Source organism: Schistocerca piceifrons, chromosome 8 (assembly GCF_021461385.2).
Source record: "Schistocerca piceifrons isolate TAMUIC-IGC-003096 chromosome 8, iqSchPice1.1, whole genome shotgun sequence".
Lineage (NCBI taxonomy): Eukaryota > Metazoa > Arthropoda > Insecta > Orthoptera > Acrididae > Schistocerca > Schistocerca piceifrons.
The window spans coordinates 345,782,582-345,808,467 of NC_060145.1; the positions used below are offsets into that span (position 1 = coordinate 345,782,582).

Here is a 25,886-nt window from a genome sequence, read left to right on the forward strand (position 1 = left end):
CAATTTCTGAAACAATGTTATGCACACCGACTGGTGCTTATGTGAGCTAGTCCCTCATTTAGTTATTGGAATTTCCCTAATTATGCATCACTAAAATAAATATAAGATACACAAGATCTTTGTTTAACGTGCATTATTTCCAGGTTAATAAATAATGCAATAAAATTCAACTAAAGCTGATTAGTGAGCATAGTACTTGCTGAGCAGTTCAGGAGCTTATATAGGATAAAGTATTCTCACATCCGACCTAATGCAATGCTGCATGTTATTATGGTACTAATTGATGTTAAATATAGTAAATTATTAGACAAACCAAATGAATGTGTGTAAATTCAATTATAGAAGCTCGCAGAGCATATGAACCTGTAAATAGTGTTGGAGTGGTTAGCTATAAATATGTTGCATCTATTTTGTATCAATAAAAATATATTTCCTTGAATTTTTATGATAATATAAATAACCAACTACATACATAATATGCATTACTGCAACATGAGACATGTCGTGGGCACCATAGTCCTAACACTGTGGCCAGCTGTGAGATAACTGTAAACAGCGGCCTCAGTGCGATTTCAACTCTTGACATGTATAGTCGAAGAGGGTCTGTGCCAAGTAACAGCTGAGATCTGTTAAGTTTATCTTCTGGTTTGTACCATCCAATTATATGTGAAATTTATACAGCTATACTATGTTGTTGATGTCTATGCAATTGTATTTTAATTGGCTCCTGTATTACCTTCAGCATTGAAGATACTCACTCAGTGGCTGAAATATAGATCTGCTACAATATACACAAGCTGCAACTGATTACTGTACCTTATTTCACCAATTGAAATAAGTATGGATGCTGAGCACGTAGTTTTTTTTGAAAAAACAACAGTAAGTATTGTGACTTGCACATTGTGATTTTTCCAACAAATTAGTTTCTGCTGCAGAAAATGGTGATCTAGTTGGAGTGTACTGGATGTTTCAGAAATACTTTTACAGCCTTTGAGGGCAGGTTCCTTACACCACAAAAAGAAGAAAGTGTCTGGTAAACATGGGCTCTAAAATGCATTGTTTAAGAACAATGAAACACATCTCTTGTATTGAACAAGTTCCCAGTTTAACATCTTTTGCAAATAACTCTATGTGTACAATCGGCACTAGATATTGGGAAATAGTTCATCTTCGCTACAATGAAACACATCTCTTCTATTGATCAAGTTTCCATAGCTCTTGATATATGCATTTTATAGCCCATGTTTACCGACATTTTTTTCTTGTTTTAGTTTGAGGAACCTGTCTCCAATGTTTGTAAAAGTATTTTTAAAACATTCTGTGTAGCCATTGTGGTGACTGTTTCTGATCCGTATGTGCTCGTGAGTCATTCTACAATAGTTGTATGACTGTGGAAGACTGGTGCTGGACCTGTTCCCATGGAGTTGGGGTGCTTCACAGGATAGATAGTTGATTTGATGCTGCTCAGTATACTCTTGTTATGATTCCATCAGTGCAACAACTTTGTTCTGAGAATGACCTGTATCCAGCAGAATCAATCTCCAGGACACATGACAGCTATGGTGCAGGAATGATATGCAGAATAGCATGAAATTTCCATTCTTGGCAGGCCGTCTCCTGCACCAATCATCAACCCCATTAAAATGTGTGGGCAGAGATGAAACAGACTATGTGAGAAAATTGTCCTGACTTGCACGATGACCTGCCTGGAAGAGGTGACAGAAATTGAGAGATTTCTTGCTTACCTCATAGACTCTGTTCTCATATGATGCAGGTGGTAATTGAAGTGGAAGGCCCTTGCACAGGATATTAAGTGCTGAAGAAACCACATACTGTGCCCCTTTAAGGGCTGTAAAAAACTTATTACAAAATGTAAACTATCTATTCTCTTACATTTTTTATACGATATATTAATCAGATTAATGCAGTAAAACAAAAAATTATTGCCAAACGTGAGATTTGGTCCAATTCCTGCTGAAAGACAAAATCACTATACTGAGTGCTATGATATAAAGGTATTTTATTACTGTTCTTCTTCTCTTGACTCCATGTCAAGGCTTAAAGGGCATTTTCCACCTTTGAATTGCTAAAAATGAGATGATGGAAGACATTTTCATCCTTGTTTGTAGAGGGTGCACTATTTGTACTGTCAATAAACTGCAACTCCCTCAATTACACTCACAATTACAAGTGTTCTGTACTTTTATAAGCAGAACTGTACACTTTGTAAAATGATTGGCTCCTGAGTAACATGATGGGCAAGTCAAATGTCAACAACCACCACTTTTTGTGCTGTCAAGTAGACATCATCTGTTCAATGTAATTCCTAAAAACTTACTTACTTATCTAGGTCTGCCAATATTTTGAGAACTTATAACAGTTACAAACACAGATTTAAGTTTCCAGAATGAGATTTTCACTCTGCAGCGGAGTGTGCGCTGATATGAAACTTCCTGGCAGATTAAAACTGTGTGCCCGACCGAGACTCGAACTCGGGACCTTTGCCTTTCGCGGGCAAGTGCTCTACCAACTGAGCTACCGAAGCACGACTCACGCCCGGTACTCACAGCTTTACTTCTGCCAGATTTAAGTGTAGCATTATTTCTTTCTTTTGAAATTGTCCCCCTCCCCCCCTCTTTTATTTCAGCTGATCCTGCTGATACCGAATGTTGTCTTCGTCTTGTACCATAATGATGATGTGGTGTGTAACACCATATGTGTATGAACAGAACACTGACAATATTTCTTTTGCGTCTGTGTAGATGTTTGGAATGTGGGTTGTGGTGACAGACTGATTATTTATTCCAACTGTTTTCTTTTCCCCCCTCTGACTTTTTTCATTCAATTTCTCCCTTTTAAATGTGTTGCATTCCACATCTTCCTGATGAGCCCAGCAATCTCAGTCTTCTCTTCTGTATCATGCTTCAAATTGGTTAAACACTCTCATACAGCTCCTGCCTTGATCTATGTATGCAGATTGCACCTTGTTTCTTCATGTTCCAGATGTCTCTCAAGGTCTTTCATTCCTCATCTTGCAGTAGGATAAGGTTCTCTTGCTTGAGATGGTTGTCTTCATTGCATACAATGTGGACTTCTGATTGTTGACATATGTCTCAGTTTAGTGCTTCTGGACAGGTTTTTCTTTCCATTTGTAACATACCATAGAGCCTCCTGCATTTGGAACCTGCCTATTATGCTCTTGGTGGTCTGTAACTCGACTGTCAAGATTTCCTCAAGATAATGGAAGGTGTTCACTTTCTCCACCATTTGGACTTCATCCTTCCAGTTGATTTCTGCATTGGTCTTACTGTACACCATCATAAGGCCAGCTTTTGCGGAAACTACCACAAACCTTACCAGTGCCATTTTTGCATCTTCTTCATCCTCGTCATGTAGCAATGCCATATCATCAGCAAAGGCTAGGCAGTCTGCTGTGGTGTTATGTTTTTCTTTTTGTACCCAGTTTGTACCCTTTCAGTAGCCATGGTTTTGTGTACCTGTTTCCATTATTGGACCACTTCATCCAGCAGCAAGCTGAACAGAATCAATGACCACCTATCTCCTTGATGAACTCATTTTAGTTTAAAACTTCCCAAAATGGAGCTTTGTTGTTGACCTGCAGCAGTTGTGCCCTTCAAAGTGTCCCTTACTAATTCATGTTTTACTGTGTCCAGTCCGCTAGCACAGATGACATTCAACAAGACATTCCTGGCTGCAGAATTAAGCTTAGGTGAAGTTCATGAAGGTCACTTCAGTGTTTTTGTCTTTATTGCGACATTGTTCAAATATCACTTTGAGTCCAAAAATTTATTCAGCACTGTTCCTGCCTTTGCAGAAACCAGCCTGATAGTCTCCAATGCTTGACTTGAGCTACTCTCAGCAACAGTCTAGTGTATGTCTTTTATCTGATGTTCAGTAGTGAGATACCTCTGTAGCTATCCAGTATCTTTTTGTCACTCTTCTTAAGCGCTGAAATAATGATAGCTTCTTTCCAGTCTTTCGGTATCTTTCTGTTCACTCAAATGTTCATTATTATTTTGTGCATATTGTGTCCAGTTGTCAGCCCACTTCATTCAACTTACTGACTGCAGGTACCATCATTGCCTGCAGCCTTATTGTTTTTGATCAAGCTTTAATTGCTTTTACCACTTCCATTTTGATGGATGTATGATCTCTTTTGTTTTTGATGGTGCACTGCACCTTGCCATTTACTCACATCAATCTTTCTGTACTATTTTCAGTTCACCAAGATGCCAATTCGCAAAGGGCTCTCTTGATTCATAGTTCTTAATCTTGTTCTCCGTCTGCATAAAGAAGACTTATGTCTTTTATTTTTATTTTTATTTTTTAAATGCATTATCTCCATACGAACTTTTCATTCTACTTGTTTCTCTTGGCATTTCTTATTATTTTAGTTGTTGTTATTCTCATTGTCTCATGTATTTTCAAGTCCTTTTCTTTCTTAGTTGTCTGCCTGTCCCTCTGCACAGTTCTTCTAGACTCTTTTGTCCACCATTCATGTTTTTTCCTCATGTTACTTGAGGCCAGCCATTCCAGTTCCAGTTTTATCATGTCCCTCATTTTTCAAAAATGTTTTTATGTGTAAGGTTCTTTGCAAATTCATCCTTGTGTCTGTTCAAAATTTGGCAAAATAGTTTACACATGAAAGACTGGATATCAGTGTTCATTGGGTACAGTATTTCAGCAAGCAGCCACATTGCCATCATCAGGTGCATTGATGAACTGATTGTCTAGGAGATGGTGCAGGGTTTTTATCTTGTCCCCTCCTTCCTCCACCCTGATGTTCTGTGTGTTATGTGCGCCCAATATCTCCTCCCTCCTTCCTCCCACCGACGTCATTCCATCCGCAGTTCACATCCAGGGCACATGCTAGCTGGGAGAAGTTGAGGAATCATGTGTTTGAAAGTTCTTTGTCAGTTCTGTGGGTGTTCATGGTTTTCTTTGTAGAACTCCAAACTTCATTGAGCAAAAAACAGAATCCTTATAGGATCAGTTTGTTCATCATCTATCTGTCCACCTGTTAAGACCCCTATTTCTCAGAAATTGGCAGAGGTATGAAGCTGAAATTTATGTCAAATACTAAGGTCTATGATCCCTTGGTGGTATAAAAAATTTAAACATCTAAGTCAGTGCACCTTAAAAGAGTTGACATTTATGTCACATATTTTGATGCTCGCAACTGACTCGTGAAAACCTCTCAATGAAATATTTATATATATAATGAAGTTTGTTGGCTGGTTGATTTGGGAGAGGGGACCAAACAGCAAGGTCATCGGTCCCATTGGGTTAGAGGAGGATGGGGGAGGAAATTGGCCATGCCCTTCCAAAGGAACCAGCTTGACATTTGCCTGAAGCGATTTAAGGAAGTCACAGGAAACCTAAAGCAGGATGTCCAGACACTGGTTTGAACTGTCATTGTCCCGAATGCGAGTCCAGTGTGCTAACCGCTGTGCCCCCTTACTCAGTAATGAAGTCTGAACGGAACCCTTCGAGCATATATCCTACTCTCACTTGTCTGGTTCTTTTATTTCTATTGGGTGGCTATTTGTCGTTTTATTATATCATCATGGTATTCAAATATTGCAGCCTGGCTGGGGACCCAAGAACGTTTCACCAGCACTCTACCCTAGAAAGTCTATAGTCACAAAATTGCTTTGTTTTTCATTAAAATTTTTGCTGTTGGACTTATAATTTGTATGCAGTTATCTCTTATGTACACTGTAATTGTTGTGTCCTGTGGTCGGCAGGAAAGAACTAACAGTCACTTTGAACACACTTTATTATAAGCAAAGAAAAATGCCTACTTGGCATACACTAAGTGTTAAACGCAAGAACAAACAGAAAAAAACCCACAACTCTTGTGGTGGCAAACCAGGTAAAGAAATAAGACAATGGAAGAAAATAATGACGAAAATCTACTCTACAAAATATAACATGCTACTACAATGCTACGGCGAGTGGATAAAATGGAAATACGGAAGCGTCCGATCCCGCCCGTCTGCTTTGACCCATGATGTCACAAATATGGCGGAAACAAAAACAAACACACACACTTTCCACAAGAAGCCTAATGACACTAACGGGACAAGCGCGGGAAATGGGGTGTTTTGGGTGGGGGCAAACTAAATATAAACAAATGATATCAATATAATGGAAGGAAACATTCCACGTGGGAAAAATTATATATAAATACAAAGATGAGGTGACTTACCGAACAAAAACGCTGGCAGGTCGATAGACCACAAACAAACACAAACATACACACAAAATTCAAGCTTTCGCAACAAATTGTTGCCTCATCAGGAAAGAGGGAAGGAGAGGGGAAGACGAAAGGAAGTGGGTTTTAAAGGAGAGGGTAAGGAGTCATTCCAATCCCGGGAGCGGAAAGACTTACCTTAGGGGGAAAAAAGGACAGGTATACACTCGCACACACGCACATATCCATCCACACATACAGCTACAACGTGTAAGTGAAGACAGCCATGCATGAATACCCACCCACCTCCCCAGGGGTCGTAACCCCTGCAACCTATAGAAGATAAAGATGCTTCAGTTGCTGATTAGTGTTTTTTTGTCTTTTTTAAAAAAAAATCTCACGGGATAGAACGAACAGATCAGAAAGATAAATATAATAAACTAAAACAGAAATTGGAGGAAACAGATAATTAAAATAAGTAATAAGTGTTTTTAAATTTAAAAAAAAATCCCACGAGATAGAACGAACAGATCATAAAAGTAAATAAAATAAGATAAAACAGAACTGGAGACAGCCACACTCAAACCAAACTCCGCGCCGTCATGACGTCACACACGACAACACCCTTACGTCATGGGTCAAAGCAGACGCGTGGGATCGGACGCTTCTGTTGACCCGATAAAATGCTAGGGCCAGTGTAAGTACTGGCTGGAGGTGTTCCTAGTGGTTGGTAAATGATGCCAGTCTGATGGTCTAGGTGTGCTTATAAAGCCAGGTCGGCGGAGTGCTATACGAGTCATATGAGTTCCAACTGGTGGAACACTGTCACATGTTGTTTGGCGAAGTAGTTCCATGTTTATTTGGTAAGTCTGTTACTGTTTCTGACCACTGGTGGTGTTTCTCTCCACACTTCTGAAATGGGGTCGGCAACCCATCTTGCATCTCAGTTGTGCGGTCCCTCTAAATAAGGGGCTGCTAGGACATTTCTCCCCCCGGGAGAAAAATGCACAGCACCACAAACAGCCATAGAAGTAGGGGTGTCCTGGTCGACATCCATGGGTTTATGGCCGGCAGGGGCAGGTGGTGGCGACGCAGCACGGGCAGATGGCGGTGTAGACAGTGGCTGAGGCAGAGGCTGAAGCGGAGATTCTGCCACAGGGCGGTTGGTGGTAGGCACTGGCAGCTCCCCCAGGGTGGCGGCGTCCACCAGACAGGGACAGAGCTGGTTGAGGTGCCAGCGGGCAGTGGAACCGCCGGCCCACCAGAGAGATGCCGTCGCCTGGCTGCAGAGATAGGTGGTGACCACAGGTGCGCTGCGCGCCTGTGGATGAGAGGTGGTCCTTGCCCAGGCCTCCTGCCTGATACAAAAGGAGTGCAGTGGCATGTGGGGAGGAGGGTGAGAAGCCTTGGGAACCAGGACAGATATTGGAGGGCGGAACGGTTGACTGTGAAGTATCTCCATTGGGCTTTTACCGGCAGGGACGGGGGGGGGGGGGGTGGCACAGTATGTAGCCAAAAAAGTAGCACAAGCTCCTCCAGCGGGTGATATCTCAGCAGCTGGGTCATAAATGTCCACACAAAATAGTCTGCCCAGCCGTTTGACACAGGGTGAAACGGGGCAGTACAGACGAGGGAAGTTCCTTTGGCAGTACAGAATTCCTTAAACTTGGTCAATGTAAACTGTGGACCATTATCCATAACAATCGTTTTGGGGAGACCCTCGACAGCAAAGACAGCAAAGAGGCACTGGAGAATTTTGATAGTCTCAGCAGAAGTGGTGTTCATCATGCAGGAGACATAAGGGTATCCCAACCTGGAGTCGATCAGTATGAGCCACTGGGAACCAGGAAACGGCCCTGCGAAATCCAAAAGGAGACGTTCACATGGAGCAGCTGCATATGGCCATGAAAAATATTGGCACAGGGGTACTGCCTCATGCGTTTGGCACGTGATGCAGGGTGACACAAGGGAGGCAATGTCTTTGTCCAACCCGCACCCATAAAGGTGTTGGGGGTCAACTGTTTGGTGAGGACGATGCCCCCACGGCCTGTGTGGAGTAGGTTGAGGACACGGCGGCGTAACCCCTGTGGTATGGCCACCTGGGGGAACATGGGAATCACTATGCAAAAGGATGATGCCACTGTGGAAAAAGAGGCTGTGCTGATGATCCCAAAAATGCTGGAGCTCTGCATCGTGGACTCTACGACGGCTGGTCGGCCAACCCGCAGCGAATTGGCGGCAGAGAGCTTGCAGTTTCCGATCCTGAGCGGTGGCCCGCCGGGACCGCATTGGCTTCCAACGGAAGCACATCCAGAGCTGCATCCACATCCAGTTCCACATGGAAACAAACCAAGGGGGAGGCGTCAAACTCATGGTCCGCTCTGGCAAGCAGCTGGCACAGAAAATCTGGCATTGGCATGCCGTTGAGAGGTGTGGTAGACAATATCAAAGTCAAACATTGCCAGGAAGAGCGCCCAGCACTGGAGGCAGCGCACCGTCCGGGTGGGCACTGCAGCATCTGGGTGAAACAAAGAAACCAGAAGTTTGTGATCGGTCTGCAGTGTGAAATGATGACCATACGTGAAATCTTAGAATTTTGTCAGGGGGAAAACCAGTGCCAAAACTTCCTTTACAGTTCGACTATATTTGGTTTGGGTGCGAAAGGCAGCAGCCTCTCAACACTGTTGATCTCTTGCGAGAGGACCGCACCTAGGCCATAGTCCGAGGCAACGGTGTTGACAATGAGAGGCAAGGAAGTATCGTTAGCAGTCAAACAAGGAGGGTGGGAGAGAGCTGACTAGAGACGTGTGAAAGCCTGCTCACATGTCGTGTCCCAAACTCAACGCGTATTCTTGTGCAATAACCCGCTCAGGGGCGTCGAAATCTCAGTGGCGATAATAGTTGATTTGATTGAGGACGGATTGCAGTTGCTTCACATTGGTGGGAGGATGCAGGTTTTGAATCACTTCGACATACTCCTTAGATGCATGTAGGCCGCGGGCATCAATCGTCAACCCGAGATAGCTGACCTCTCATGCAAAAAAGGCACACTTTTCTTCCTGGCAATGCAAGCTAGCCTCAGAAAAACCTCAAACAGCTGATCCAGCTTGTCCATGATGTCCACCATGGACAAGCCACTGATGGTGACATTGTCCAGATAATTGGCTGCCCTGGGCACCTGGCTTGTGAAGCATTCCAAATAACGTTGGAAAATGGTGGTGGCACTTGCAATGCCAAACAGGAGGCAGTTGTACCAGTAAAGGCCACATGGGGTATTGATGACTAGGATCTGCTGTGATTCCTCATCCAATGGCAGCTGCAATAAGCATCGTGCAGATCAATTTAGACAGAAATGGTCAAGCCTATAAGATGTGTGAGTATGTCATCCATCGATGGGACTGGATAGGCATCGATGATGGACTGAGAATTGGCTGTGACCTTAAAATCGCCACAGATGCGCTAAGCACCAATCGGCTTCTCGACTATCATGATAGATGTCACACAGCGACTGTGCGCGATGGGTGAAAGGATGCTTTTGTCTTGTAAGTGGCGAAGTTCCACCTGGAGCCTGTCTTGGAGAGCAAAGGGGACCAGGCAGAGCCTTAAAAAACGAGGAACAGCAGAGGGAAGAAGCTGAAATGCGCTGTGAAACCCTTCACCCCTGTTGTGGAGGATGAGAACAACGTTTCGTATTTTCTGAGCAATGGGGCGAAGAGGGTATCCAGTGAGGGAATCGACACTGCCTGTACCATATCCTGCTCTGATAAACCCAGACAACTAAAAAGTCCACACCCAGAAGGTTAGTAGCACTGGGGGATCTGACCACCAAAAACTGAACGGTGAAGGAATGACCATTGTAAGAGATTTGCGTGGAAAAAACACCATCAACTGATATAGAGTAATCACTGAAACTGTGCAGCGGACCTCTGTGGTTGAGCGGTTCTAGGCGCTTCAGTCCGGAACCACACTGCTGTTACAGTCGCAGGTTCGAATCTTGCCTCGGGCACGGATGTGTGTGACGTCCTTAGGTTAGCTAGGTTTACGTAGTTCTAAGTCTAGGGGACGATGACCTCAGATGTTAAGTCCCATAGTGCTTAGAGCCATTTGAACCATTTGAAACTATGCAAGGCACTAGTGTATGGGGATAAAGCCGGAAAACCCAAACATTGGTATGTGGCACCATCCACAATAGCAGCGGGTGATGCCATGTCAATTTGGAGGACCAACGGAATATGCGCAACCTCCAAGGTAAGGAGAAAACGGGCACCCGACTGGGAAATGATGGAGAATACTTGGCCGTCCATGGAATGCGAGGCTTTCAGGTCCTGAAGTGACGATTCTTGATGAGCCTGTGCGTCCGCAGGAAGCATTGCATCTACACGATGTTTCTGCAAAGCTTGAGACACCATGGTGAGATGGCCCGCTCGGGTGCAAGCAGTACATCTTGCTCGCTAGTGGGGGTACTCCGACTGTTGGTAAGTCCGGAAACAGTCCAGGCAGGATGGAAGCTGGGTGAAAGACTTCCTGTCAAGGAGTGGACCAATGGATTGACTAGGCTCCTTCTCGGCACTAGTCAACTGGTGAGCCATGAAAACAGCTGGATCAAGATGCAGTGGTTGTAGTCGGTGAGACTGTTCAAACGCACGAATGATCGGCAGACAGGTGTTGAAGAACGGGTCCTGTAACTTCAAAATATCAGCCCAAAGACCCTCATCTGGTGCATGAAACACCACCATATCGCGAATCAACAAAGAGGCATATGACTGCTTGTAGGCAACGTTGGCGCACCAGAATTTACAGTCGCAGGAGAGACCCTGGAGTGTCGTAATCCATTCCTGATAAGTCTGACCTGTAGTCTTTTGACAGGAAAAGAAAGTCGACGGGTGGAGGTGACGTGTATTTGTGTGGCAAACTACTCAGAAAGGCAGCCTTTAATGTGAGTAAATGAGAGGTCTCAAGGGGGCTGCTCTGGATTCAATTGTTAAACAATACACCTGTGGACCGACTGTTGCTTAAAGGCTTCGATTTTTGTCATTTATCCCGTGTGCCAGTAAATGTTGTTACAACCATACAACATAATTTGACCATGATGAGATTTTCACTCTGCAACGGAGTGTGTGCTGATATGAAACTTCCTGGTAGATTAAAACTGTGTGCCGTACCGAGACTCGAACTTGGGACCTTTGCCTTTCGAAGGCAAGTGCTCTACCATCTGAGCTAATCAAGCATGACTCACGCCCCATCTTCACAGCGTTACTTCTTGTAAATTTTGCAAGTTCTCTCTCCTGTCGAACATCACCTGCTGCTTTTTTATTGCCTCATTTAATTATCACATTTGTCAAAAACACATTTCACCTTATTTGCCATGGTAAACTACTCATGGGCCTGTGATCCGATTTTTCCTAACTTCACATAGCTGCATAAAAATGTCATGTAGTGATCTAGCAGCCAATGGCAATGTTGGATGTTATTAGAAATGTTGCTAAATGACTGCGATTTCCAAAAGTATTGCTTTGAACTAAATTTCTGTTGGTGAGTAAAGTAAGATTTTTTTCCCGCACCTCCTCGTAAGTTGATACTTACATAAACATAGCTTAGGCAGTGAAACTCATTTTCTTCACAGAAAGAGGCTTTTAAAACTTGTTGCAGCCTGGCTGGTGTGAATAATATTCTAAGCAGTGTTGGATAATAACAGTATGGGAAGAGTGATAAAGGAAGGATAGAGGAAAACTGTATTAAATTGGGATAAAAAGGGATGCAAGACTTGAAGGAAAGGAAAACATATGCTGGAGGCAAATGATTGTCACAACAGTTTCACACAAATAAAGCTAAAAAAAATAAGAAGATACAAGGAACTATAAAAGAATAGTGGGGAGGGGAGAGATAAGGAACCAAAGGTGTGAAGGAGCTACATAAGGAAGATTAATAAATGAATGAAATAAGCTGTAATTTGAAATAAAAAGGTGAAGGCAGAGAAAAATGAAAAGGTCTGAAACTGACAATAGGAGACAGGGAACAAGGATAGGAGAAAAAGAGGGACATATGGAAGTAGTGGCAGGAATCTATGAGACAGAGACAAGAAGGAGACCAGGAATAGGAGAATTGCATGACTTTTAGGACCATAGGATATATAGACAGGTAGTGCCATCCTGCCCATATTGGAGACTCTTGTGTTCTTCTCTCCTAATCTTCTTACCTTCTGACTGTTGTTGTACTCAGTCATCTTGCTTCAAAGAATACTGTAGACTCAAGCTTATGCAGTCATTTCTGTTTTTATCCAACATACAGCACATTTTCTTTTGAGTGAATAGTGATATATCCTCTCAATCACAGTTTATATCCAATACATGACTTTCTGTCATTGCAGTATGTACTTTTTTTACATTAAATTGTACTGGTATCGAACGCACCACTTTCTGTTATTGCAATAATATGTATTCCTTCCCACAGGAAAAATGGAAACTAGTACCAGCATTTCTACAAGTCAAAGGACTTGTGAAGGAGCACATAGACTCATTTAATTACTTCATCAATGTGGGGATAAAAAAGATTGTTGAAGCAAATGAGAAAGTATTGAGTGATGCGGACCCCTTGTTTTATGTAAAGTGAGTAAATATTTTTTTATAAATGTCCATGTCATTGTTGATTTAACATATCTGTTCATTCAGTCACACATTGTGTTCTTTGAATCCCACCATGAAGGAGAGCCTATAGAAATGTGGAATGAGTAAAGTTATTCATTAATAAACAGAAGCAGCCTCAGCAGGCTATTTCTACAAAGTGTACTAGCAACAAATTATGATTAATGCTAATCTATGTAAACTGATGAATATGAAAATTATTATTCTGTACAGGTATATATGTACATTAGGAGGAAAAGGACATAAGATACTATCATGTAAATAGCTGTTCAGTATTACTAATTGTAGTCCCAGTACTGTTTACTAAGCCAAGATGCATTATCTTTTATGAAAGTATTCTCTTTTTCTCAGAAAGCAAAATATTTACCATGTATTTTCAGTTCTTTGATGCACAGTATCGTGTTCATGTACCATAGGTAACAACATATGATGGTGGTGGTGGTGGTGGTGGTGGTGGTGGTGGTGATGATGATGAAGAAGAAAAATGAGGAATGTTGCTTAATAAATCTACAGGAATCTGAAGTAACAGTTTTATTTTCTACACTATGTCCCGCTTGTGGTTATTACAATTTCATTATCATTTTATTGGGAGTGGGGTTTGTCGATACACTTTCTCATCATCAAACCCTAAAAGTAATTTGAAAATAGCTACATTAGCAACAGCATGACATCAAAAGCAAAATTGCACCTAGAATTAAAATATGTAATACATAGTTATTCTGTTGTTTAAAAACTATATATGACCAAAATAACTATATTCTACAATATTGTAATAAAACATATATTGGGATGTAATCATCGTGTTGTAGTCTGTCAGTAGTGCTATGCACACGGCCACCTGTAGTAAAACTCAATCACTGTACAGACAATGTAACATGAAAATAGAATTGAGTTTTTATATACAATGAAGATCCCATACAGAATCAATCATGTACTTAGTTGCAAAGCTAAAAAAATGGAAACCAATATATATCTTAATAAAGTACGTAGTTAATGAGATCATGCAGTGATATATTGCTTTTGATTGTTTTAGCTTTGCAAGTATATACAATATTAGTTCTGTAATATGCCTCCATTGTATAAAAGTACTCGATTCTATTTTCACATTTCACTATTTGTACAGTATTGAGTTTTGCTACAGGTGACTGTGTGCATAGCAGTACTGACGTAGAGTACAACATGATTATCACACCAATAAATTAATAATGAAATTACAGCTAGCAGTAGTGTTAAAAATTATTGTATTCCTGTTGGTTGTGGTCCTCTCCTTCTATTTAACAAGAATGAATATGCCAAAACTCTTGTGATTAGATTTAGAGCAACGTTCCTTCCTTAAAATACCTATTCATTTTCCCATCTACTTGTCTCTCTTGGGGAAACAACTGCATATAAAGTTGAACAATGGAAATTCGCCTTCTTTAGAAAGGAACAAACACACACACACACACACACACACACACACACACACACACACACACACAAAGAAAGCAAGTACACCTCGTGTGTGTGTGTGTGTGTGTGTGTGTGTGTGTGTGTGTGTGTGTGTGTTTTCTTCTTTCTTTTCTGGAAGAGGCTTTGGCCAAAAGTTCAATGTGTAATAGTCTCTTTGTTGTATGTCTGTGCAACTCGACATGTAATTTTTTTGGTGAGGAGCATCCGAAGTTGTTTCTGGTAGTCGTTCTCTGACTTCAGTTTAATCTGTTTGCATATTTGTACATCTAACTTTAGTTTGAATAATATTAAGACACACTGAAAATGAAAAAAGTTGTTTGTGTAGGTAAGTCATCATTTTTTGTTACGCATTCTCCATACATGCTCATGTAAGACATAACAAATGAAAATGTTTTTAAGTTGTACAATGTACAAAGATTTATGAATGTTTAAATGAAAACTAGTAAGTCTTAAACTAGGAAAATTATTTAATGGAATAAAAATGTTACATATTTTGTATAGAATTTTAGTCTATCTTTATTGCACTAATGTCAACAGGCATTTAAAACTAATGGAATATTTCTGTAATGACATCAAAGCAATACTCACCCTACGACTTATCTTAGAAGAGAGATTGACGAAAGGCAAACCTGTATTTACAACATTTTTGTATGTAGAGGAAGCTCTTGACTTATTGACTGGACTACAATGTTTGAAATTCTGATTGTAGCACGGGTCAAATTCAGGGAGCGAGGGGTCATCTACAGGTTGTACAGAAACCAGACTGTAGTTGTAAAAGTTGAAGTATATTAAAAGGAAAGCAGCTACTGAGAAGGAAGTGATGTGGTTATTCAATTTGTTCATTGAGGGATCTGTGAAGAAAGCTAAGGAGAAATTTGGAAAGGGAATTAAAGTTCAGGAGAGAGAAACTGAAAGTTTCAGGTTTGCCAGTGACCTTGTAATGCTATTAGGGAATGCGAAGGACTTGGAAGCGTAGTTAAAACGAAGGGGTATTGTATTGGAAAGAGGTTAGAGAAGTTAAAAACTATAGTCAGGAAATTAGGTTAGGTTAGGAAATTAATCACTAAAATTAGTAGTTGATCTTTATTATATGGGCACCAAAATAACTGATAGTGACCAGAGTAGGGAGGACATCAAATGTAGGCTATCAATAGCAAGGAATGTGTTTTTGAAATTGAAGCATTTGTTAATTTTACTGTTCAAAAGCCACTTCAGACATTGTATGATGACCTAAATAGGGTTTTGCTACCTTGAAAAATCTTTTGATATTGAGATATGTGAGAGTCTCACTATAATCTCCACCAATAGACCAAAGCCATTTTTCACAGCAACAGGACTTGTATCACACAAACATGAAAAAAATTTTGCATCAACCTGGTTCCCAGAACTCCTGAATATAGATGTTGATATTGTATCACAGACAGTCCTTTTGATTGTTCAGAGATATCACTAAACCTGCCCTGCATGCATGAGAAGTGCCTATTAGATGGAGGGGGTCATTCCACCAGGAAGGAGGTACACAGCTCTGTAGTTCAACCATGCCTAGATGGTCAATACCCCAGTTCGATCACGTCTGCATTGTTACTTTGTCCCATGAAGGGCTCTCAACATCAACAAGGGAAGTGTCCAGGTGTCTCGGAGTGAACCAAAGCGATGTTGTTTGGACATGGAAGAGACACAGAGAGACAAGACTTGTCAATGACGTGCCTCACTCAGGCCGCCCAAGGGCTACTAGTGGAGGTGATGACCGCTACTTATGGATTACTGCTTGGAGGAATCCTGACAGCAATGCCACCATGTTGAATTATGCTTTTTGTGCAGCCACAGGACGTCGTGTTACGACTCAAACTGTGCACAATGGGCTGCTTGATGTGCAACTCCACTCCTGACATCCATGGCGAGATCCATCTTTGCAACCATGGCACTATGCAGTGCGGTACAGATGAGCCCAGAAACATGCCGAATGGACTGCTCAGGATTGGCATCACATTCTCTTCACCAATGAGTGTCTCATATGCCTTCAACCAGACAATCATCGGAGATGTGTTTGGAGGCAATCCGGTTAGGCTGAACGCCTTGGACACACTGTCTAGCGAGTACAGCAAGGTGGAGGTTCCCTGCTGTTTTGGGGTGGCATTAAGTGGTGCCAGTGTATGCTGCTGGTGACCATGGAAGGTGCCATAATGGCTGTACAATACGTGAATGGCATCCTCTGACCGATAGTGCAACCATATCAGCAGCATATTGGCGAGGCATTTGCCTTCATGGACGACAATTCACGCCCCCATCATGCACGCCTTGTGAATGACTTCCTTCAGGATAATGACAGTGCTTGACTAGAGTGGCCAGCATGTTCTCCAGACATGAACATGCCTGGGACAGATTGGATAGGGCTGTTAACGGGCGACGTGACCCACCAACCACTCTGAGGGATCTATGCCGAATTGCCATTGAGGAGTGGGACAATCTGGACCGACAGTGCCTTGATGAATTTGTGGGTAGTATGCCACAACGAATACAGGCATGCATCAATGGAAGAGGGCGTGCTACTGGGTATTAGAGGTAGTGGTGTGTGTACAGCAATCTGGACCACCACCTCTGAAGGTCTCGCTGTATGGCGGTACAACATGCAATGTGTGGTTGTCATGAGCAATAAAAAGGGCGGAAAAGAAGTTTATGTTGATCTCTATTCAAATTTTCTGTACAGGTTCTGGAACTTTCAGAACTGAGCCGATGCAAAACTTTTTTTGATGGGTGTACAATGAGTTGATGAGGGTACTAAGGATGTTACATGTACTTAGTTCTACACCAGCATCTTCCAACTTGCCACTGAGAATGCCGATGCCACCAAACCATGTTGCAGTAGTTCCACATTTTGGATGTTATAAACACTTCAAAATACAATTGGATCTTGTGAAGCATTGGTGAATTTATTTATCTTTGAGCTGTACAGAGTCTACGCTAAAGAAGAAACATCACAATCTACATCTACATTTATACTCCGCAAGCCACCCAGTGGTGTGTAGCGGAGGGCACTTTACATGCCACTGTCATTACCTCCCTTTCCTGTTCCACTCGCGCATGGTTCGTGGAAAGAACGACAGCCGGAAAGCCTCCGTGCGGGCTCGAATTTCTCTAATTTTAAATTCATGATCTCCTCAGGAACTATAAGTAGGCGGAAGCAATATATTCGATACCTCATCCAGAAAGGCCCCCTCTTGAAACCTGGACACCAAGCTACACCGCGATGCGGAGCGCCTCTCTTGAAGAGTCTGCCACTTGTGTTTGCTATACATCTCTGTAACACTATCACGCTTACCAAGTAACCCTGTGACGAAATGCGCTGCTCTTCTTTGGATCTTTTCTATCTCCTCTGTCAACCTGACCTGTTACAGATCCCACACTGGTGAGCAAGTGTTTTGTAAGCCACCTCCTTTGTTGATGGACTACACCAACAGTTAATTTTATATGATCATTCCACTTCAAATCGTTCCTACCCATACTTCCAGATATTTTACAAAAGTATCTGCTACCAGTGTTTGTTCCACTATCATATAATCATACAGTAAAGGATCCTTCTTTCTATGTATTCACAATACATTACATTTGTCTATGTTAAGGGTCAGTTGCCACTCCCTGCACCAAGTGCCTATCCACTGCAGATCTTCCTGCATTTCGCTGCAATTTTCTGATGCTGCAAATACAGCGTCATCCACGAAAAGCCGCATGGAATTTCCGACACTATCTACTGGGTCATTTATATACAGGGTGATTCAAAAAGAATACCACAACTTTAAAAATGTGTATTTAATGAAAGAAACATAATATAACCTTCTGTTATACATAATTACAAAGAGTATTTAAAAAGGTTTTTTTTCACTCAAAAACAAATTCAGAGATGTTCAATATGGCCCCCTCCAGACACACGAGCAATATCAACCCGATACTCCAACTCGTTCCACACTCTCTGTAGCATATCAGGCTGCTGTTATTTCTCGTTTCAAATCATCAGTGGTGGCTGGGAGAGGTGGCTGAAACACCATATCCTTAACATACCCCCATAAGAAAAAATCGCAGGGGGTAAGATCAGGGCTTCTTGGAGGCCAGTGATGAAGTGCTCTGTCACGGGCTGCCTGGCGGCCGATCCATCGCCTCGGGTAGTTGACGTTCAGGTAGTTACGGACAGATAAGTGGCAATGTGGTGGCGCTCCATCCTGCTGAAATATGAATTGTTGTGCTTCTTGTTTGAGCTGAGGGAACAGCCAATTCTCTAACATCTTCAGATACTGTAGTCCAGTTACAGTAGCACCTTCGAAGAAAAAGGGACCAAAAACTTTATTGGCTGAAATGGCACAGAAAACGTTCACCTTAGGCGAGTCACGTTCATACTGAGTTGTTTCCCGCGGATTCTCAGTGCCCCATATACAGACATTGTGACGGTTGACTTTCCCGTTAGTGCGGAAAGTTGCTTCATCACTAAACACAATCTTTGAAACGAAAGATTCATCTGTTTCCATTTGAGCAAGGATAAAATCACAGAAATCAATTCTTTTAATCTTATCAGCTGCAGACAGTGCTTGAACCAATTTCAGACGATAAGGTTTCATAACTAACCTTTTTCGTAGGACTCTCCATACAGTTGATTGTGGAATTTGCAGCTCTCTGCTAGCTCTGCGAGTCGATTTTCCTGGGCTGCGAACAAATGCTTGCTGGACACGTGCTACATTTTCATCACTCGTTCTCGGCCGTCCAGAACTTTTCCCTTTGCACAAACAACCATTCTCTGTAAACTGTTTATACCAACATTTAATACACCACCTATCAGGAGGTTTAACACCATACTTCGTTCGAAATGCACGCTGAACAACTGTCGTCGATTCACTTCTGCCGTACTCAATAACACAAAAAGCTTTCTGTTGAGTGGTCGGCATCTTAGCATCAACTGACGCTGACGCCTAGTCAACAGCGCCTCAAGCGAACAAATGTACAACTAAATGAAACTTTATAGCTCCCTTAATTCGCCGACAGATAGTGCTTAGCTCTGCCTTTTGTCGTTGCAGAGTTTTAAATTCCTAAAGTTGTGGTATTCTTTTTGAATCACCCTGTATATTGTGAAAAGCAATGGTTCCATAACACTCCCCTGTGGTATGCTGTATTCTGTTTGCTAGAAACTCTTCAATCCAGCCACACAGCTGGTCTGATATTCCGAAGGCTCTTACTTTGTTTATCAGGCGATAGTGCGGAACTGTATCGAACGCCTTCCGGAAGTGAAGGAAAATGGCATCTATATGGGAGCATGTATCTAATATTTTCTGGGTCTCATGAACAAATAAATTGAGTTGGGTCTCACACAATCGCTGTTTCCAAAATCCATGTTGATTCCTAGAGAGTAGATTCTGGGTTTCCAGAAATGACATGATACGCGAGCAAGAAACATGTTCTAAAATTCTACAACACATCGATGTCAGAGATATAGGCCTATAGTTTTGAGCATCTGCTTGATGACCCTTCTTGAAAACTGGGACTACCTGTGCTCTTTTCCAATCATTTGGAACCTTCCGTTCCTCTAGAGACTTGTGGTACACGGCTGTTAGAAGGGGGGCAAGTTCTTTCGCGTACTCTGTGTAGAATCGAATTGGTATCCTGTCAGGTCCAGTGGACGTTCCTCTGTTGAGTGATTCCAGTTGCTTTTCTATTCCTTGGACACTTATTTCGACGTCAGCCATTTTTTCGTTCGTGCGAGAATTTAGAGAAGGAACTGCAGTGCGGTCTTCCTCTGTGAAACAGCTTTGGAAAAAGGTGTTTCAGCATTACGCCTGTCATCCTCTGTTTCAATGCCATCATCATCCCAGAGTGTCTGGATATGCTGTTTTGATCCACTTACTGATTTATCGTAAGACCAGAAATTCCTAGGATTTTCTGTCAAGTCGGTACATAGAATTTTACTTTCGAATTCACTGAATGCTTTACGCATAGCCCTCCTTACGCTAACTTTGACATCGTCTAGGTTCTGTTTGTCTGAGAGGTTTTGGCTGCGTTTAAATTTGCAGTGAAGCTCTCTTTGCTTTCGCAGTAGTTTCCTAACTTTGCTGTTGAACCACAGTGGGTTTTTCCCATCCCTCACAGTTTTACTCAGCACATACCTGTCTAAAACGCATTTTACGATTGCCTTGAACTTTTTGCATAAACACTCAATATTGTCAGTGTCGGAACAGAAATTTTTGTTTTGATCTGTTAGGTAGTCTGAAATCTGCCTCCTGTTACTCTTGCTAAACAGAAAAACCTTCCTCCCTTTTTTTTATATTCCTATTTACTTCCATATTCAGGGATGCTGCAACGGCCTTATGATCACTGATTCCCTGTACTGCACTTGCAGAGTCGAAAAGTTCGGGCCTGTTTGTTATCAGTAGGTCCAAGATGTTATCTCCACGAGCCGGTTCTCTGTTTAATTGCTCGAGGTGATGTTCGGATAGTGCACTCAGTATAATGTCACTCGATGCTCTGTCCCTACCAACCGCCCTAAACATCTGAGTGTCCCAGTCTATATCAGGTAAATTGAAATCTCCACCTGAGACTATAACACGCTGGGGAAATTAATGTGAAATGTATTCCAGATTTTCTCTCAGTTGTTCTGCCACTAATGCTGCTGAGTTGGGAGGTCGGTAAAAGGAGCCAATTATTAACCTAGCTCGGTTGTTGAGTATAACCTCCACCCATAATAATTCACAGGAACTATCCACTTCTATTTCACTACAGGATAAACTACTGCTAACAGCGACAAACACGCCACCACCGGTTGCATGCAATCTATCCTTTCTAAACACCGTCTGTGCCTTTGTAAACATTTCGGCAGAATTTATCTCTGGCTTCACTCAGCTTTCCGTCCCTATAACGATTTCAGCTTCGGTGCTTTCTATCAGCGCTTGAAGTTCCGGTACTTTACCAACGCAGCTTCAACAGTTTACAATTACAATACCGGTTGCTGCTTGGTCACCGCATGTCCTGACTTTGCCCCACACCCTTTGAGGCTGTTGCCCTTTCTGTACTTGCCCGAGGCCATCTAACCTAAAAAACCGCCCAGTCCATGCCACACAGCTCCTGCTACCCGCGTAGCCGACTGTTGGGTGTAGTGGACTCCTGACCTATCCAGCGGAACCCAAAACCCCACCACCCTATGGCGCAAGTCGAGGAATCTGCAGCCCACACGGTCACAGAACTGTCTCAGCCTCTGATTCAGACCCCCCACTCCGCTTTGTACCAAAGGTCCGCAGTTAGTCCTGTTGACGATGCTGCAGATGGTGAGCTCTGCTTTCATCCCGCTAGCGAGACTGGCAGTCTTCACCAAATCAGATAGCCCCCAGAAGCCAGAGAGGATTTCCTCCGATCCATAAAGGACCCTTTCCACATCGGGAATGACTCCCCCTGGTATGCACACGGAGTACACATTCGTTTTCTTCCCCTGCCTTGCAGCCATATCTCTAAGGGGCCCCATTACGCACCTGACATTGGAGCTCCCAACTACCAGTAAGCCCACCCTCTGCGACTGCCTGGATCTTGCAGACTGAGGGGCAACCTCTGGAACAGGAGAAGCAGCCGTATCTGGCCAAAGATGAGTATCAGCCGGAGACAGAGCCTGAAACCGGTTCATCAGACAAACCGGAGAGGCCTTCCATTCAGCCCTCCGGAATGTTTTTCGCCCCCTTCCACACCTCGAGATGACCTCCCACTCTACCATGGGTGAGGGGTCAGCCTCAATGTGGACAGTATCCCGGGTAGCCACAGTCGTAGTCCAATCGGGGGATGCGTGGGACGAGCTGGCCGTCCCCGACAAACCCCCGTCCGAACCCCCACAGTGATGCCCATTGGCAACAGCCTCAAGCTGTGTGACCGAAGCCAACACTGCCTGAAGCTGGGAGCGAAGGGATGCCAACTCAGCCCGCATCCGAACACAGCAGTCGCAGTCCCTATCCATGCTAAATACTGTTGTGCAAAGAACCTCTAAACTAATCTACAGAGAACGCAAACAATTTGACACAAAATTTAAATGGTTATTAAAATACAAGATTGCCTAGTAAATGCAGTAATGCTGCTACTTGCGCACTGCTGACACACTACTCGGTGGCAGGAGGAGACTACGCGAATTTACACTATTCAGGTACTAAAACGCGATGCTACACCTCTCAAATACTATAATACGCCCGAAATTTATGAATCAAACAATGCAAGTACCCAAAAACACGCAAAGAAATTAAGAATTAAACTATGTAACAAATAAGTGAGCTAAGAGTATACGACTTGCTGCTGGCAGCTGCTTATCCCACGGCGGCAGGGAGCACACTGGATGAACTGTGTATCTTTTTAGAGAGTAATTATCAGTAATGGTTATTTGCTTTTGTCAGTATGTTTGTTTTATTGTAATTAAATAAAAATTAATTTACAACAAAATTATCCATGCAAAACTAATATCGGATAAGTCTCAGTGTCAGTAAGAAAGCAATCCTTGAGGTGCAAATAAACAATTGATCCAAAGCCTGATTTGCCATGGCTACCTTTTTATAGCTTGTTTTGCAAGTAAGTTCAGTTCCAGGAAAATTTAAGATCTAAATTCTGCATTACATTAGGTAAAGAAATAGGTAAACAGCAAGTAATGATGTGTGGGGCCTTGAGTTAGATGCAGTGTGATAGTAGTGAGTCGTGTCCATTCTAAAAGAAGTAAAAGCATTCTGCAACTGAGGTTAGTTTGTGTTTTTTTGGCTGTATATGTATATTAAACTGCAGTTATGTTATGGACAAAAAAAAAAAAAACCCTTGGGTTGTAAAGAAATACCAGGAATATGTATTTATGTTTGGATCATTAATTACTGTTTACCCGTTAAATAGAGAAAGGCAATAATTTGAGAGATATTACAGTATGTTAGAAAAATTCCATAGTTTTTCTTGCAATACTAGCTGTTATAATCATTGCTTTTTGTTTACAACTTAGTAATTAAAACCATGGATTACGGAAATTAAATATTTATGTTTACTTAGTGATGTATATCTTGGATTTAACAACCAAGGTTATGTGGAAATGTTAAAGAACTTCATGTGATGCAAGGTTGCATTAAACAATACATAAAATGGGACAGTATTTTGTAATGATAAAGATATGTCATGAATTTTACTTCTTGTGATGCCTGCCATCCTTTTGTATTTCTAGGAAAAGATTTAAACATGTGTGGACAAAAAAATTGATTTATAAAATTAAATTGTGCCATATTGCACTATTTGACTAATAAAGCAGACTATTTTGTTTATCACACAATTCTTTTTAGAACCTGTATGTACATGAATATGTAAGCAGTTGTAATTAAATATTGCAACATTGCAGTTTTGTTCAGCAATTGCTTGTTTCAAGTGAAGTAATTCTCTTGGATGGCACCTTTATTCAGAACTAATTTTAATTGTTGACCACAATTTTGTGTACTACTTAGCAGAAAATTTGAAATTTAAAACTGTCATTTATGGAGAATATGCTGAAATGTATGAGTTCATAATCAGATTTTGAATGAGGCATGAGGAAGTACATTTTTTGTATTAATTTCCAGGTAATTCATGTTATACTTTAGTAGTAAATAATGGTGTACTTTGTGTTCCTCTATAGCCACGAGTTTCTGACTAGTGGCTTCCTATAAAACTTAAAATTTCCATAGTCCCCTTCCACCACCATTTTGTTTATTAAAGGAAAACTACTGTGAATTGTTTTGAGATATATTGTCTTTAATTATTCCATGTTTCCTGTGTTCATATTCCAGTTTTTATGCTTGATGGTTAGGTAGCTTTCACCATTTCCATACGGTTTAACATATTGAATTCTCACTTCTGTCTGGAGATTTTTAATATCATCTCTGTGTGAACTCAACACTGAATATATGTGTTTATATATTTTCCTTTCATTGCATTTATAATGTGAACAATGGCATAATACCTTTGTAGCTTATGATGAGCTTTCTTTTTCTTTCTGCAATGATGCAGGTACCTGAATGTAACAGTTGGTACACCTGATGTTGAAGAAGGTTTCAATATTTCCAAGGGTACAACGCCTCATGAGTGCAGGCTACGTGACATGACATATTCGGCTCCAATAACTGTAGATATTGAATATACAAGAGGTAATCAAAGAGTTGTTCGAAATGGGCTCCTCATAGGCAGGTATGGAAATTTTGTGATGTTAAAAAGTTAAGACCAGTGTTAAATGATTTAATTATAGTTGAGATAACACTTGAAAGTTCTAGAATGCAAATAATGGAAAGAATAAAGTTAATTACTCAATGTATGTTGGAGCTGTTGGATGTTAAACAAGACAGAAAATGTTACATAATTTTTGGATGATGTCCATCTTTAGAGCTGTTGAACACAGCGCGCGCTCGCTCTCTCTCTCTCTCTCTCTCTCTCTCTCTCTCTCTCTCACACACACACACACACACACACACACACACACACACACATGTACAGCCACATTATTCCAACCAATTACATTGTTTCCCCAGGGGCCTCACAGTTCAGTTCGTATGTGGCACACACAAAGTCCCAAGCTATTGCTTGCTTCCCTGGCTCCATTTCTTCCTCACTCCTTCCTCGTTGTCCCCTTCTTCTCTATTGATGTTCTTATTTCTGTTGATCTGGCTGTCCACCTGGTTTCCTATATTCCTTGCAGTTTTGTTCCTTTTGTCTGTTTTCTTTCATCATTTTTGGTGTTTTTAACCCCCCTTTTGGATTGACCTCCACTACTAAATTTTCTGTCTTTAGTGTGAGCCATTTGGGGAAGAACTCCCTCTTGAGTGTCTAAGATGTGGAGAATGATACTGAAGCAATAAAAAATAAATGAGAGGAAAAAAAACTTTAGTGACAAAGGAAATGCGCCATTTACAACAAAACACCTTGCACGCATAAACATCTACAAACAGCAAAAATGTGTCAAAGGCCTTTGGGTGAAGACTTTGTAATACTTCGTAACAATAAACTGCTTTCTATGAGTGTGACGTCACAACTGTTTACATTAGGTTCATTTGACCAGTTGCCAGTGGGCTCATGCGCATGCACAGTTGACTCGCGTATGAGTAGTACCTTCTCCTGCTTCCCGCTGCTTGAAGTATGGCTGTTAGCTGTATCGGCAGTAGTAGCAAGCACCCGGATGCTAATAAGAAAAAAATTTCTCATGTGCCCTAGCTGCCAGATTCGCAAATGTGCAGAGTTGTAGTGGGCAGGAGGTTAGTGTCCAACTGACCCCTGTTTGCATTAACTGATTTTGCTGTTTCCTCTTCGTTTACAGCTCCCACGTCAAATGAAAACAAAATGGATTTTTGCAGCTGGGAACAGATTCCTGCAGCCAGGGGCTGTCAAGCGAATCATAATAAATTTGCATAATTATGGAGGTCAAAAATATATTATTAGTTTCAGTTTTCTGATTTTATTTTATTTCCAGGTTATTATTTGTCAAGCATTAATTGCCTTGCAGAACAATGAGGTTATTTTTGTCAGTTTGCTAAAGAAGTTTGGCTTCCACTAAGCCAATCAGTTTATTTTAAACAAAGTGT

General features: G+C 41.7%; 1 protein-coding gene across 1 annotated transcript in view; it reads left to right on the forward strand.

Annotated features, from left to right (window-relative positions):
* Nucleotides 1–25,886, forward strand: part of LOC124711579 (DNA-directed RNA polymerase III subunit RPC2) — a 196,715-nt gene that overhangs the window by 6,395 nt on the left and 164,434 nt on the right. The window contains exons 2-3 of the mRNA XM_047241725.1: nucleotides 12,668–12,822; nucleotides 24,325–24,501. Of these exons, the coding sequence (XP_047097681.1) occupies nucleotides 12,668–12,822; nucleotides 24,325–24,501 (332 nt within the window). The remainder of the gene's footprint in view (nucleotides 1–12,667; nucleotides 12,823–24,324; nucleotides 24,502–25,886) is intronic.